Source organism: Triticum urartu, chromosome 5 (assembly GCF_003073215.2).
Source record: "Triticum urartu cultivar G1812 chromosome 5, Tu2.1, whole genome shotgun sequence".
NCBI lineage: Eukaryota > Viridiplantae > Streptophyta > Magnoliopsida > Poales > Poaceae > Triticum > Triticum urartu.
In genome coordinates this window covers 137,730,541-137,746,007 of record NC_053026.1, presented here as the reverse complement: position 1 = coordinate 137,746,007, position 15,467 = coordinate 137,730,541, and the positions used below count along the sequence as shown (strand labels likewise).

General features: G+C 43.0%; 2 protein-coding genes across 2 annotated transcripts; one reads left to right on the top strand and one right to left on the bottom strand.

Annotated features, from left to right (window-relative positions):
* The first annotated feature begins 616 nt into the window (after nt 1–616).
* Nucleotides 617–7,258, top strand: LOC125508216 (heat shock protein 90-6, mitochondrial-like). The gene is made up of 20 exons (XM_048672833.1): nt 617–913; nt 1,312–1,518; nt 1,610–1,683; nt 1,910–2,035; nt 2,121–2,214; nt 2,300–2,383; nt 2,495–2,638; nt 2,741–2,854; nt 2,930–2,992; nt 3,117–3,191; nt 3,316–3,420; nt 3,891–4,022; nt 4,114–4,206; nt 4,302–4,379; nt 4,456–4,710; nt 5,229–5,331; nt 5,942–6,116; nt 6,198–6,303; nt 6,488–6,577; nt 6,794–7,258. The coding sequence occupies exons 1-20, from the start codon at nt 752–754 to the stop codon at nt 6,977–6,979; spliced, it is 2,466 nt and encodes an 821-aa protein (XP_048528790.1). The 5' UTR covers nt 617–751; the 3' UTR covers nt 6,980–7,258.
* A 4,373-nt stretch (nt 7,259–11,631) lies between these two features.
* On the bottom strand, nt 11,632–14,744 carry LOC125508215 (regulation of nuclear pre-mRNA domain-containing protein 1A-like). Its single transcript, XM_048672832.1, has 7 exons — nt 14,378–14,744; nt 13,646–13,893; nt 13,382–13,543; nt 13,137–13,293; nt 12,915–13,057; nt 12,750–12,785; nt 11,632–12,661 (listed from the first exon to the last, which is right to left on the bottom strand). The coding sequence occupies exons 1-7, from the start codon at nt 14,451–14,453 to the stop codon at nt 11,945–11,947; spliced, it is 1,539 nt and encodes a 512-aa protein (XP_048528789.1). The 5' UTR covers nt 14,454–14,744; the 3' UTR covers nt 11,632–11,944.
* Between the last annotated feature and the right edge of the window lie 723 nt (nt 14,745–15,467).

Genomic DNA, 15,467 nt, shown 5'->3' with positions numbered 1-15,467 from the left:
TCTAGTAACTTACACACTTCCGTAGACTATGTTACTATCTCCACAGTGGGTAGGAACATCTATGTAGTGTCATGCAACAATGTATTTATTATGTTATAGACTTATTGTTTCTTGGAGTGTGTGATGTTCCGGTAACTTAGCTAATTACTACAAGCACCTCTCTCTTCATTAAATATGTAACACATAAACAAAGTTGTATTAGAGTGTGTGATGTTACTGCTAAATTCCTCCTCATTGTGACCAGCCTGAGTTAATTGGCGTAGCAGGTCAGAAACAGGTGGACCATCTCGGGAGGCTGGAAATTTCTGCACGGAGAACGGACGCGGCAAAGCAAAGTGCCCACCTGGTCGTGGACCACCCACAACCATGCACCCACTGGCCCCACATGTCAACCTCCTTGTATGATACACAGACTATCCACACCGGTGCACATGGCATTACTCCGGGCCCCTGCTCCAGAACCTTCTCCCAAAACGCTAACACCACCGAGCAAACCCAAGCCCCCTTCCCCACTCTCTCACCGACAGCCCGGGACCACGGTGCCAGCGAAGCGCACTCCCTTGATCCGCAAGGCGCACCCCATTTATACGCCTCATCCCCTCTGCCTCTGGTTGCCCACAAAACCCTACCCAACCCCTCTTCCAAAACCCTCGCACGGTCGTTTTCCTCGGTCAGCCCACCTGCGCAAGCGCGCCTCCAGCCCACATCTCTCGCCCTCGCCTGGGAGGAGAACCAGCAGAGCGCAGCGGAGATGCTCGGGGCCTCGAGGCGATCCCTCTGCGCCGGCGCCGCCGCCCGCCGCCACGCCGCCGCCCGCCGCCACGCCGCCGCCTTCGCGGTCTCCGGAGACGCCGCCGCCGCCGCCGCCGCCTCCTCCTCCCCCTCCCTCTCCCCCTCGGCCCCGCCGCGTTCGGTACGTATGTGTGACATTGATTGACTGTATGGTACGTAGTGTACTCCGCTGTTTCCTGTTTGGTTGATTGCAAAGTAGGAGCTCGCGGTGGGCTTGAATCGGTGCGTGTTTTTACATTATGTGTTGCGAATTAGTCATTGCCCCCAAATTGGGGGCTGTGTTTTGATTAATTGATGGGTTATGTATTAATTTGTGTTTGTGAGTGAGTTGAGGTTTGGCGTTGATCTGATTTCCTGTTCAGTATGTCATTTGTGTACCGATTGCTGATAGTATTTTATTCCGAGAAGAAATGTGCAATTGCTAGGTCTGATGTGATTTTCTTCTTCGGATGATTTATTGGTGCATTACTCTACAACGCTAGCGGCTTTGTGATATTTGCTGTGCCGTCTCAATTTCAGGTGACAAACCCAGACCCTGGTCTCTCTCGGCTTGGAGGGAAGAGGTTGCTCTCTGTGCTTGCGGCTCCCAAGCTTAATGGAGCTGAAAGCTTGTCGTCCCTCAAGCTGAGGGAGAGTGCCCTTGTTGGGAGACGGTATGAATCGAGTGCTGCAGCAGTTGATTCATCTGACGCGCCACCTGCCGAGAAGTTCGAGTATCAGGCTGAGGTACCTATGATTTTCTTTTTGTATGGATTCATGCTAATCTTTACCAATGTTCGTATCACGAATATGATGGGGAACAATTTGTGCTCGGCAGGTCAATAGGCTCATGGATTTGATTGTGCACAGCTTGTATAGCAACAAGGAAGTGTTTCTCCGGGAGCTGGTCAGGTGGGCAACAATTCAGAACATAAATTGTTATTTTTTAAAATAGCAGTAGTTATCTCCAAATTCACTCTTTATTTGTTGTGTTTATTGACACTTGTTCCTCGCCATGATATTGCATTAACTTCATTTTGGCAATTGTTTGTCCCAATCAGGGCTTAATGAGTGCCACAAAACTTTAGTCTAGTTGCTCAGCCTAATTTCGCCTTCCTTTTCTTACTTGTACCTGCAGCAACGCAAGTGATGCACTTGACAAATTGCGCTATCTGAGTGTCACTGATCCTGATCTTCTTAAGGATGGCCCTGAACTTGACATTCGCATCCAAACAGACAAGGACAATGGAATAATAACGATTATGTAAGCACATGTTACTTGCTGGTGACCAGCTGTATATTTTCTTATTGGGAAATGATTTGCATCATGACCTGCTCTTTCTTTCCAGTGATTCTGGGATTGGTATGACGAGGCAAGAACTTGTTGATTCTCTTGGAACTATCGCAAGCAGTGGAACTGCCAAATTCCTGAAGACATTAAAGGTGTGATCTAATTGCAGATTCCATTCTCCTCTTGTCTATCTTCCAAATCCTTTTATATTTATGACTTATGCTTATTGTATAACAGGAGAGCCAGGAAGCTAATGTTGATAGCAACTTGATTGGCCAATTTGGTGTTGGTTTCTATTCAGCATTTCTTGTTTCAGACAAGGTACTGTGTTATGTTATCATGGTTGTATTTAACACTCTGGTTGTGAGATAGTGTTTCTTTTTCTTTTGCTGAACATCTTTTCCTGTATTTTTCTGCTACTCTGTGTATTAGGTTGCTGTGTCAACAAAGAGCCCAAAATCAGAAAAACAATATGTTTGGGAAGCAGAAGCAGAATCTAATTCCTACACCATTCGAGAAGAGAAAGATCCAGAGAAGCTCATTCCTAGGGGAACTCGTCTTACACTTTACCTGAAGGTCTGTTTGCTTTTATTTTACAACAACAACAACAAAGCCTTTGCTTTTATTTTACAATTTAAATTTTTACTGTGCGCCCCATTTGAAATATGTACTATGCAGCGTGATGACAAGGGTTTTGCTCACCCTGAGAGGATCCAAAAACTTCTGAAGAATTACTCTCAGTTTGTTTCCTTCCCAATTTACACTTGGCAAGAGAAGGGCTTCACAAAAGAGGTGACTAATACTTCTAGCTCCCTGTGGTTATTAAAGTGGAACCTTGCTTATGCAAGACATTCATTGATTTTCTAGGTTGAGGTTGACGAGGATCCTGCTGAAGTTAAAACAGAAGGTGATGGTGAACCCAAAAAAGAGGTAACATTGTAATAAACCGTAAAAAAAAGTCATTTTGCACTGCTTTCCTTTGAGCCATATTCAGTTGCCCAAATTGTGCTTCATTCTTACATGTTGATAATTTCTAATATTGCGATGTTAACAGGTTAAGAAAAAGACAAAAACCGTTGTGGAGAAGTATTGGGACTGGGAGCTTACGAATGAAACACAACCTATTTGGGTGAGAACTTTGGGACTGTTTATTGTGCTGCTTGTCTTGTTGATAAATGATAACTACGTTTTTTCACTTCCAATTTTTCTTCTGAGAGAGCCTGAAATTATTCCCGTTGTTGTGTTGTTGCCAGCTTCGGACTCCTAAGGAGGTATCAACTGAGGAGTACAATGAATTTTACAAGAAGACCTTCAACGAGTATTTGGATCCCTTGGCCTCCTCACACTTCACTACAGAGGTAGATTCCTTTGCCTTTCTGTTGCTTTTGTTAATTCAACACATGGTTGGTATATCACATGATATCTGCAATTGCTTTTGCCTAGATAATATGTGCAATCTAAATAATACACAGTTGATCAACAAATGCTACTTAAATTTTTTCATTTTTTACATACTCCAATTGCAAACCAACCACATTGCAGAAGTATTCATCTATGAACCATGTCTTTGTTGAAAGAGATATGCCAAAAAATATATAGAAAAAGGTCATAATTTTGTAGCATGTAATTGCGAAAATTCAGCTACCCACATGGATTTTATTTGACATTATAGTTGCACTGCTATTTCTGTAACATAGTCTTCCGATAGGCAATTATAAACTCGTGAAAATGGTAGTGTGATTGGTAATGTGATGCAGGGTGAACTAGCCTGATAAGGATCTTCACAACTCACATTCAAGTAAACTGTTCTTGATCAAATTTGATGCAGGGTGAAGTAGAATTCAGGTCAATTCTGTATGTGCCTGCTACAAAGAAAGAGGACATAACTGATAGGAAGACTAAAAATATCAGGCTTTATGTCAAGCGGGTGTTCATATCAGATGACTTCGATGGAGAACTGGTATGCTTGATACTTGCTTGGCTGTCTCTTCATGGTTCTTTGTAAAACTTTTAACTTTTCAATTTGATAACTGAGATTTGTGACTCACCAGTTCCCAAGATACCTGAGCTTTGTGAAGGGTGTTGTTGACTCAAATGACCTTCCACTAAATGTTTCTCGTGAGATCCTTCAAGAGAGTCGAATTGTAAGTTCTTTGTGGGGGTATTTCTACTTTTTTTGTGCATTTCAATACTGAGCTCCCGAATTTTGATTTATCCTGTGTTTCTGATTTTTGTATAGGTGCGTATAATGAGAAAGAGATTGGTGCGGAAGGCCTTTGATATGATACTTGGCATTTCTTGTAGTGAAAACAGAGATGTAGGCGCTTTCATTTCCTTCGTAGCATGGTTTCTTGGTCTTTCTATTTGCATTCTCATCTGAAGGCTTACTGTAGGACTATGAAGCATTTTGGGAGAACTATGGAAAATTTTTGAAGCTCGGTTGCATGGAAGACAAGGAAAATCACAAGAGAATTGCTCCTTTGCTCCGTTTCTTTTCTTCTCAAAGCAATGAGGAATTAATTAGCTTGGATGAATATGTGGAGAGTATGAAACCAGAGCAGAAGGCCATTTATTACATTGCTGGAGATAGTTTGAGCAGTGCCAAAAATGCTCCTTTCTTAGAGAAGCTCAATGAAATGGGTTATGAGGTATGTGCTGAACTACCGATGATAGACCATTGCTTCTACAAATACTAAATTGTTTTCTAAATATAAGACTTTTTAGAGATTCCAATATGGATGTATATAGAGATTTTTTAGAGTGTACATTCACTCATTTTGCTCCGTGTGTAGTCCATATTGGAATCTCTAGAAAGGTTTATATTTAGGAACGGAGGGAGTAGATGATAACTTCGTTTATGTCTTTATTTAAATGTTCCCTCTGGGTCTCATGTACGTCACATATTTTTGTCCACTATTTGAACAAACATGCTTTTCATGAGTTGAGGCCTCTTATATTTTCACTTGCTATTCAGACAAACATGCTTAATGCCTGGTGGGACAGGTGTATTTTTTGCATCATGCCGTGAAACATTACGACATTGCTCTAATGAATGATTCTTCTAGACTGCTTATATTGCAGAAGAGAGAAGAGTTATTTTTCTTACCAGAAAAGTCAATTATTCTATGCCAGTTTTAACCTTACTATCATGTGCTTTATTTTGTAGGTTTTACTTTTGATTGACCCTATGGATGAAGTGTCTCTCACAAACCTGAACTCCTACAAGGATAAGAGTTTCGTGGATATTAGCAAGGAAGACCTGGACCTAGGTATGCATGTAAATATAAGAACATAGTTTCTTAACATCCTTTTACTGCTTACTAAATTGAATTTTGAAAACAGAAGTTGTGGAGCTTAGTATATATTAATGTAAAGTGAATTATCCTTCTTGGTCTGGCCAATGGCCTACCAATGTGTATATGCTGTAGAAAATGTAATTTGTAAGACTCTTTTTTTTCTTTATAATTTAAAAGACTAGGAAACTCTTCTAGTCATTGACCGCTCAACACAAAAAGTAAAGTGAATTAGATGTCACCAAGTAGAGATTGATTTTATACAATCAGCTAAGTGTTCGCTTGTACCAGGCATGTTTTTATCTTTTGATGAGTTGAATTTTGAATAGAAGTTGCAGAGCATGAGGAACTTCTCCCTTCACCGTATATACTAATCGCCATGGTTTATCAGTTTACCTTTCTCATTAATAATTGACAAAGCGTGAAGCGAACTAGATGTCGCCTATTGTCAGCTAAAATGTTCTCTTTTATCAGGCACCTTTTCTATTTTAGGCTGCATATTGCTTTGCAGAATTGGGAGCACAATATTCATTTATCGTTGTTCTGTGCTCCTAGTTTCTGATTGTGGCCTGCAAATATAACCTAGGTGATAAGAATGAGGAAAGAGAAAAGGAAATGAAGCAGGAATACAGTCAAACCTGTGACTGGATCAAGAAACGTTTGGGTGAGAGGGTTGCTCGAGTTGATGTATCCAACCGTCTCAGCTCATCACCATGTGTTCTAGTTGCAGCCAAGTTTGGTTGGTCAGCCAATATGGAAAGGTTGGGCTCTATTTCACTTATTTCCTCAGTGGTTAACTCGCTATACAAAGTTGTCATTAATATCTTGATATTGTTCCTCAGGTTAATGAGGGCGCAGTCTATAGGTGATACGTCTTCTCTGGATTTCATGCGTTCCAGGAAAGTATTTGAAATAAATCCAGAGCATGAGATAATCAAGCGATTGAATGTAAGTGTTCATTTTTTTATGATTTCCTTTCACATTGTCTCTGTTATCTAGAGGCCTACGCAACCCTTGTACTCTGCTACGAATTAAATATGTTGGATGCTGGTAGCTAATCTTCAATGGTAGATCTCTGATTAGAGGATCCCTATACACTGTTCGTTGTAATGATTAGTTCTTGGCAACGCAGGCTGCGTGCAGAATCAACCCTGATGACCCAGAAGCTCTAAAGGCAATCGACATCCTCTTTGAAACTTCAATGATCTCTAGCGGTTTCACGGTGAGTACACCCATATGCCTTGTCATCTATTCCCTCCGTTCCTAAATATAAGACTTATTTTAGGAACCGAGGGAGTATATCTCATACCACAGTCAAGGAAACATACTGCATGTTTTCTTTTGAACCTTGCCTTTTGTTTCACATAATTATTGTTATGGGCAGGGTGTGGGCGTTTCTCAAAATAAAAATAATAATGCCCATGTTATGATGTTGCAGCCTGATAACCCAACTGACCTGAGCGGGAAGATCTATGACATGATGAGCACAGCTATGGCGGGCAAGTGGGCGTCGCAGCCCCAACCTGCCCAGCCAAGCCAGCAGCCTGCTGCACCTAGTAGCTCTGAACCTGAGCCGCTTGAAGCCGAGGTGGTGGAACCCGTCGAGGCTGGCCAGCAGAAGTGAGAATCCGCATCGTGGGAATCCATCAGGGTTGATGTCAAGTGCATACGCGGTTGCTATCCCAAGCTCTCTGCTTGTTCCTTTTTATTTATGTCGGAATCGGTTTACACGGCATGTATGATGAGCCGTGCGAACTTATTCTAGATAGGGTTGTGGTGATACTAATAATAGTACTAGAACATTTTGGCCTTGAACACGCTGCCTGCTACTTAACTTATTCGACTACCGAATCGGAAAGACTTTGTATTGAGTAATTGATCATTCAGTTTATGCTGCCTTCCATAGAGTCGAGTACTATTCCCTGAATGCATATCAGCCATGTATTAAGAAACCATGGTACGTATCGAATATTCATTTATGAGCCTGGGCTCATCTGCTTGAACAGTAAATTCAAAAAAGATTTTAAAAAATATAAAATGTTTTATCATCCAAGGTACTCAAATGTGTGATGTCCATGCAAAATTTCATCGTTTGGACAGTAAAGTTTCGCAGAGACCACAATTTTGCTTTTCTTTTGTTGAAAACTACTCTAAACACCACCAAATTTGACATAACATCACGCACTTGAACATCTTTCATGCTAAAAAAATTCAGATGTTTTGAAATTTTCTAGTATTTTTTATTTTTTAATTGTTCATGCAAGGGAGCAGGTGAGCTCGGGAGCCGGATCACTTGCCCTGTCCCATACATATATGATACTTTTGGTACTCCCTCTACCCAGATGCATTGAGCGTTTAATGAGCTGCGTGTAGCCAAAGTTCAAGGAAAATGTTCGAAAGAAAGAAAATCAAACCGCGGGTCCCTTTCACTGACGACTAATATTCTTTTGGAAGCGCTATGCATCATCCGGGAGATGATTTGAAAAGATCAACCGCCTCGCCGACCATTGGATGGAACTCATAATAACAAACTGATTGACCGTCATGCCTTGTGAGGATCAGCCTCTGCATCATGGAAAGAGACCCCTGTTGCAAACATTCCTTAATCGCTTTTTTTCCTTCTGAAAGGAGACCCTTGTTGTAGAAAAAAACCTTCGTTGTTGCCCCGCTTCGTCAGAGCAGCGCCAACCTTTGCAACAAGGATAGTGTTGCACTCAACCTACTGCAACAAGAGGCTTGTTGCAATCACCCCGAAACCTTTTTTCCTTCTAAAACACGACCTCTGTTGTAGAATAAAATCCCTTAACTGCTGCTTGCAAATAGAGTTGGGGAGGTCTCCACCGGCGGGGACCGGTGTCTTCGTCGTCATCACCACAGAGATCTGCGTTGGTCGTCGTCGCAGCCACACAGATGCAGCCACAACCACCTCCCTAGCCCTAACTGTTCTTCAAAAGACTGACCACTACACTTGAATGGTTTGCAATAAGAGTGGAGTTGCAAACCTGGCCTTGGGTCGGGGTTGTTGCGGGTCGTCGAATCAGATTTTGATCGAACGGTCACCGTGGTTGTCAACGCATGCGCCATATCAACCAGTTGAGCGAAAGTGTTTTTCATAGTTATTAATACATTTTCTGCAACAAAAGTATCATACTAAAAATACTCCTTTGCACTCGGCCGCTCCAACAAATAAATCGATCTACATGGAGCGCTCAACCCACATGATTTGTTGCCGGGGCCTAGCATGTGTGGTAAGATGGATGATTTTGTGCACGTACACGCGAAGGCTGGGTAAGGCATGAGGGCTTCAGACCCACCCAAATCTACACTAATCGCTCCTAATCCACCTAATCCTTAAGGGAGTTGCTGGCCACTTTCCAAAATAGGGCTACCAAAAAGTGAGCGCGCGTGCGAGAGATGGTCATGCCCCCGTTATAGTTTGATTATGTACAGGAAATCATAGTTCCTCCATCTGTAAAGAGAATATTTGGAATTTGCGCTGAAATCCGTTAAATGCGTTTTAGCCCCTCTCACCTCCCTATATGTTAATTCCTTTGCGTTATTAAGCCCATCACGAGGCTCATTTTCTCTCCTTCCTTTTATGCCTCTGCCACGCTCATACTAACCAAACCCAACTCATATATTGGATCTTTCTCTTTTTCATTGTGCAGCCACGAGCACAATTTGAGGAGTTAATTCCATGGTTCGTCTAGGATGAATGAGACCCGCATTTCACCCTTTATTTCTTGATTCTAGAGAAGGTTTGTAGAAATTCTACCAATTTCTTGATCGTGTTGGGGATCAAACTCACAAACCACATTGAAGAAATTCGTTAAAATTTGTCCAATGACACAAAGAACTTCCTTCCAAGGAAAAATTTGATTTAGATTGATCTAAGGTGCATGCCATCTCAATTAGTAATTGAGTAGGCTCAACCTTTCTTGTCCTATGTATACAAGCTAATGGATCTAAATATGCGGTTCTTAGGTTCATGGATCTCAATGCACTCCATGCAAGTTTAGTGGTGTCTTGTGAAGTTTTACTCTTTTACAACTAAAAATACATTCAAACCACATTGAAGAACATGGGAAGTAACAAAATGACCTAAATTTTGTGAGTGAAAGTATTTCAAGTTGCATATATAGCTCACTAGTCCTTTTCCAACAGCTTTGAAGTTTCATTAGTAGAAAATAATTATCTTGTCAGTTAAACAAATGGAAACTTGCTGCATTTTGTTCAAAACAAAAAAGGGAGCAGCTACGCGTCCACCGGCGGATATTAGAAACATCCGCCACATGGAGCTCTGTTGGATCAGCGCTCTGACAGCAGTCGGATCTAACCACCGCGTGTGCATGACCATCTCCTTAGTTCCTGCAACAATCTCTCAGTTTCGGAAACAGATTCCCATGTCCGCCGTCCTGACACAGCTGTGCCCAGCACGGCGCCAGCCCCCACCACCGCAAAATCGCTGCTGCCGGCGCGCAGGGGGAACTAGTCCTTGCCGTGCTCGTCGGAGCTGATGTTCCTCCTCCGTCTCAGCCTCGCAAGCAGCTGCTAGCTTCAATCCAGCACGACAGCGACAACCTCTCACGCCCGGCGCTTCTTCGGCGTTTTCTGCAAACGGAGCTATGTTTCTGAAACATGCCTCATGTTGCAATGTCTGGCCACTCACTCTCTAACGTCGGGCGCTCCTCCGGCGTTGCAACTCGGGCTATGTTTCTGAAACAAGACCCCTGTTGCAGAAGAAAAAAAAACCTTTACGACCAAAACATTTCTTTTCTTTCTGAAACAAAAGATATATTGTAGAAATCTTTCGAAACAAGACCCTAATTGCAGAAAAAATAATTCACCTCCTAATTGTTTTTTCTTTCTTTCTCAAACCAGTCTTGTGTTGAAGAAATCTACTGAAACAAGACCCTTATTGCAAGAGAAAGACTGGTCGCGAGGGACTGGCTTGTGGCCAACGTGGCTACTTGATCATGATTGATCTGACGGCTACGTAAGCGGGCATTAGCCGGCTGAAGGATAGCATTTTCCAACAAAAAAACTCCACAAATCAATTAATTCAGTATCAACAAGGAATCACACACACTATTAGCTCAGTGCCATCTCTTTCATCGATGCGCCTCGAAGATCACAACCAAGGTATCATGGAGAAATACATATTGGCGGATCATGGTCGTAGCGTCGTGGAGAATCAACAATTGCTCACCACCATTGTCGGCCACGGCGGTAATGGGTGTGAAGTTTTGGGTTGACAGCTGCAGTGGTTAAAGCTAAGTCGGGATGGATGCGGGGCGGCGAGGTGAGATGCGAGCTCGGGGTGGGGGTTTTCGGGAGGAGATGGTGGGGATGGGAACGAGGGGAGGGTGGGTTTGGGGAAGGTACCATTAATGCGGACGCGTTATGGGTGAAGACGTGGCTAGAATATTGAGCAGTTTTGGAACAAAACGACAGATTTTGGAATGAATCTCGGTCGTGAGAAGAAAAATGCATCGACTTCTATCCGTTGGTTTGACGGTTGGCTCTTGTGAGATGTCTGCGGGGAAGTGTTTCCCTATTTAAATTGGTGGAATAATGTGTAAAGAAGTAAGATGGTACTATTTAAATTGGTGGTGTGCATAAGCGAAATTGCATAGCTCGACCAGAAGAGGGCATTCAAGGAAAATCAAAATCTGCCCATGGCCCACGCGAGAGGAGGAAGAAAATTGAAAACTGCAATGACAGATAAAACTTACCGGACGGACAAAAGTATTTTTATAGCGCAACCTTATTCGCTGATGATCGTTTTGTATTTTGATCTTATTTAAGACGCAACCTGGTAATCATATTGATAGTGATCGGTTAGAAACTTGTAAATTTGTTCAGTGACTCCAAGAAAAAAAAATATTGCTCCACCAATTTAGAAAGGCGACCATATGGTCAAATTTGATTTAGATTGAGCCAAGTGGCATGCCATCCCAATTAGTAAGAGTAGGTTCAACCTTTCTTGACCTATGTATACAAATTAATGGATGTAAATATGTAGTTCTTACGTTCATGGATCTCACTGCACTCCCTTGCAAGTTTAGTGATGTCTGGTGTAGTTTTACTCATTTACAACTAAAAAATATGTTCAAACTACATTGAATAACAGGAAGTATGAGAATGAGCTAAATTTTGGGAGTGGAAGTATTTCAAGTTGCACATAAAGCTGACTAGTCCTTTTTCAACAGCTTCAAAATTTCATTAGTAGAAAATAATTCTTTTATCAGTACACAAATGGAAACTTGCTGCATGTTCTTCGAAACAAAAAAGTCCACCAATCAATTAACTCTGTATCAACAAGGAACCCTCAGTGCAATCTCTTTCATCGATGCACTACACATAATTATTAGCTCCGACCCCCAATATCAACCTACGACCTTCAAAAAATTGAGCCAAGAAACCGGCTCATATATCACAGCACTTTGCTCCCTCAAGTTACATGTACAACAACTTCACGAATGAACAACCATATGGTATATCTTCTACAGCAGTCAGTTTCTCTCTACCAGTATACTAAACTGGACACTATCACAGTTTAACGGAGCTGGACAGTCTACCAAAAATGTCACTGAGATTGGTGATGGAAAAATTGCATCCCTGGAGGTGGCTGCAAAGGCCTGAAAGGTGGTGCACCAGGCTGCTGAAGCGTAAACTGCATCGGGGGCGCAACATTCATCTGCATTTGCTGCTGAAGCATCTGCTGTGTAGGTGGTTGAGGCTGTGTCTGCGCCCTTGCTAGGTTCATCATCTGCGGCGGTGGTGGAGGTGGGGGTGGATTCATGGTGTTCATGCTGTATGGCATGCCCATAATTAAACCTCCAGGCTGCTGGACAAAGTGCTGTGGAGGGGCCTGGTAGATATTGTATTGGGGCTGTGGCGCAGAAGCTTGGCCTTGCACAGGAGTTTGCTGTACCAAGATTGTCTGGGGCTGCTGTGCTGCTGTGGTGACCATTGACGGCATTGGTACGAAGGCAGCAGCATTCGCAACGCTTGGGACCTGTGAGGATTGTTCGACTTTCATCCTTTTATCTGAGCGTATCTCAGATGAATTTTCAGCAGCAAACTTGGAAAGTGCAGATTGGAGTATTTGCTGAGAGTTTGATGATGATGCAATCTTGTCCGCGAGGATAGCAGCAGCTGTCTTCTGCTGGCCCTTTACTTGCCCATTAGAGAGTGAATTTCCTGGCTCTACTGATGATGCTAGCTTGGAAGATGGAATGATTGGCTCATTGTTGAGCCTCCGTTGCATGTTGGCCGTTTCTTCTACCATTGCTTCAGCCAACTGTCAACAGAAACATCAAAATGGTATTATTCATAGATGTTACAGATAAGCTACAAGTATCAACCTTCAAAGGTTTGGGAAACATTACCTGCAACTGAGTGCGGACCTTCTCCAGCTCCGATTCCTGAATAACTTAAAAATAAGATTACACAGATCCAAGATGAAGTTGGAAGCCATGGACAAAGTATCAACCTATGTACATGAAAAAGCTTAAAATACATTACTATATTACTGATAAAACAGTAATTCTGACCTGTTCCTGCAATGCCTCTTTCAATTCAGACACAACAGCTGCTCTATTTTCTTCAACTGCTTTGAGCTTTTCGATGCATTTTTTCATGGTAGCCTCCTCATCCTTCAATTTTGTGCAAAGAGTCTCACGACGAGGATCCTCAGCTACAGAGAGAAAGAGAGAATAACATCACAAAACATGCTAAGACGGCCAAGATGGAGAACTTCTGTTAACAAACAGTACCTTTGTTACAGGCACTGTCAACATCCTTCTCCATCTTTCCAACATGACGCATAGATGTCTTGCAGTTTTCGAGGTCAGCATCTTCATCTGCTTGTTCACTGAGAACAGTATGCAACGCAGATACAATTCTCTCTGCAGTTCCTCCAACGCCTAGTCTCTGAAAAGACAACAACAAAACTTGAATAATTTCTACCCAAAATCCACCGGCGAAATATAGAATGTAGCAAACAGGGAGAAAATCTTACCAGTTTTACAGAACGTGAATCTCTTTTAACAATCTTGATGGATGAACTGTGAGAGCGCTTTTTGGTCATATCTAATACAGGAAGGGGGGCAGTTCCAAGCATCACATCCTTGATGCCCCCGGCACGTGAACCAAAAACTCTCCTTTCTTGCCATATATCAACCTAGAACACAATGGTGCAGTTTTAAAGTAACACATTATGATTATCTTCTAACAACATATAGCAACCAGAGTTAACCAACTATAAGTACAGATATATACTCACCAGCCTAGAGACCGTCTTCTTCCCACGGTCGTCACCCTTTTCAGCTACATCTTTAAGTGTTGTTGGGAGGACCTTCCAGAATTCTTCTACAAACTCGGTGCCATTGCGCTTACTGTTCTGTAGGATGTCATTAGCCAGATAAAGGAAAGGGACCTTTTGTTCATTTCCAGAATTATGGAACTGCTTGGCCCATGTTTGGACAATTAGCTCTGCATCCTTCCGATGGTAAATGCACCAATGCGACAGCGCTAATACAGGGGAAAAGTCAAGGCAACAACAAGATCATGGTAAGAAATATTAAGACAGACAAAACTACCGACTTATGCTCCTGATTCCTGAACATATCAAGATATTAGGTCAAAGAGTACCGTTTTTAAGTAGGCTCTAGTGCTTTACCATAAGCAGTAACATCCAGAGAGCTCCCGTGAAGTAAGAACAAAAAAAGGGCAGAAAACGGACACAAGAATTTGCAATTTTTAGAAGCCACAAAATGCCTTCTCGCCCCCTTCGTGCTTATTCCCATTCAAGGATATATCCTTTCGAATAAGTTAGTGGATATACACAGACATAGCATGGGCGCAAGAACTAAGGAGGACAAATCAAGAAAAAAGGGCGTTCTTTCTACAGAAAGTTGAATATTCAGCGCAGAAAATTTGCAACTCGACACTAAACTTCAGAATCACCAAACAGATCTCTCGAGCAATTTGGGCGACAAAATCAAATCAAGGATACTTTCGATGCACTGCTGCGTGTTGTTGAGCTTGGCGAGCTTGTCGGCGAGTATCTCCTCGCTGAACGCGCTGCTCATGGCCGCCTGCCGTCCGACCCTCGAGTCGTCGTTACGGCGTGGATTTTTAGGCTGTGAGGGAGGTTGCTGGCTGACTGCTAGTAGGAGAGGGGGCGTGGAGACCGCGGCGGCGACAGCGGAGACATCGGCCGCCGAAATCTCTACGGGTGGGTTAGATGTGGATTGGATCGCGAGGTCTAGCCGGCTAGGGTTTGGACTTTGGGAGGGAGGGAGGGAGGTAAAAAAGAGGAGTGTCACTCGAATCGGTTCGGGCGCTTCGCTGCCTCGCCGCCGGGCTGCTCCTCGGTCGTTCTCTTACTGAGTTGTTTATATTTTCGTTTCAGTCAAATCTGCTCTCTACCCCAACCGTCCGATTTCAATCCAGCGCCCGCTGGTGTTCTTCCTCCTCCTAAACCGCATTGTTTTCTTTCGCGCCTAACTCGCATCTGAACAAGTCAAGTTTCTTCTTCCCCTCCGGCAAGGCCCTGGCGAGCCCTCGCTAACGATGTTGTAGTTGCCCGCTGTGTGCAATCTCGAGCTCGGCGAGTGTCTAATTTGAGCGGCAGCCAAAAAGAAAAGCCCCCCCCCCCACACCCGAATTGGCGAACCCTCATCCTCCCCTCTGGCGGCAATGTGTGGCCGGACGCAGTGCCCCCGACTCGAGCTTGGGGATGGTTTATCTCCTCTTTGGACAAAATGGACTAAATGGGGGGGGGGAGGGGCATAAACGGCTAAAAAATAGCTATTGCAAAGAGTTTTAGAACCTACAACCATCACATGTGGAAAGTACTAAAAATTAGGCATTATCATGATACCGACTTTGAAACAGTGGTACAAATTATATTACACTCATTTTATCAACATGTAGTGAAGCACCATGGACAAGTATCAACTAAAGTAAAGATGTATATCCAACAAAAAATAAGGCACTTTCAGTTAGTAACGTCTTTCTCGTTCCGGTACATATTTTTGTCGTATATGTCATTTTTGTCGCTAAGTAGATTGGACTTACATTTGAGGTCATGACTATGTACC

What these genes read in the sequence shown, in the direction of transcription:
- LOC125508215 (XM_048672832.1), bottom strand. Translation starts at nt 14,453, where the DNA reads ATGAGCAGCGCGTTCAGCGAGGAGATACTCGCCGACAAGCTCGCCAAG. An exon ending in CACGCAGCAGTGCATCGAAA is followed by an intron (nt 13,894 to 14,377) that starts GTATCCTTGATT and finishes CCCCTGTATTAG; the next exon opens with CGCTGTCGCATTGGTGCATT. An exon ending in AGAAGACGGTCTCTAGGCTG is followed by an intron (nt 13,544 to 13,645) that starts GTGAGTATATAT and finishes ATTGTGTTCTAG; the next exon opens with GTTGATATATGGCAAGAAAG.
- LOC125508216 (XM_048672833.1), top strand. Translation starts at nt 752, where the DNA reads ATGCTCGGGGCCTCGAGGCGATCCCTCTGCGCCGGCGCCGCCGCCCGC. An exon ending in AGAAGGGCTTCACAAAAGAG is followed by an intron (nt 2,855 to 2,929) that starts GTGACTAATACT and finishes TTGATTTTCTAG; the next exon opens with GTTGAGGTTGACGAGGATCC. An exon ending in TGGTCAGCCAATATGGAAAG is followed by an intron (nt 6,117 to 6,197) that starts GTTGGGCTCTAT and finishes ATTGTTCCTCAG; the next exon opens with GTTAATGAGGGCGCAGTCTA.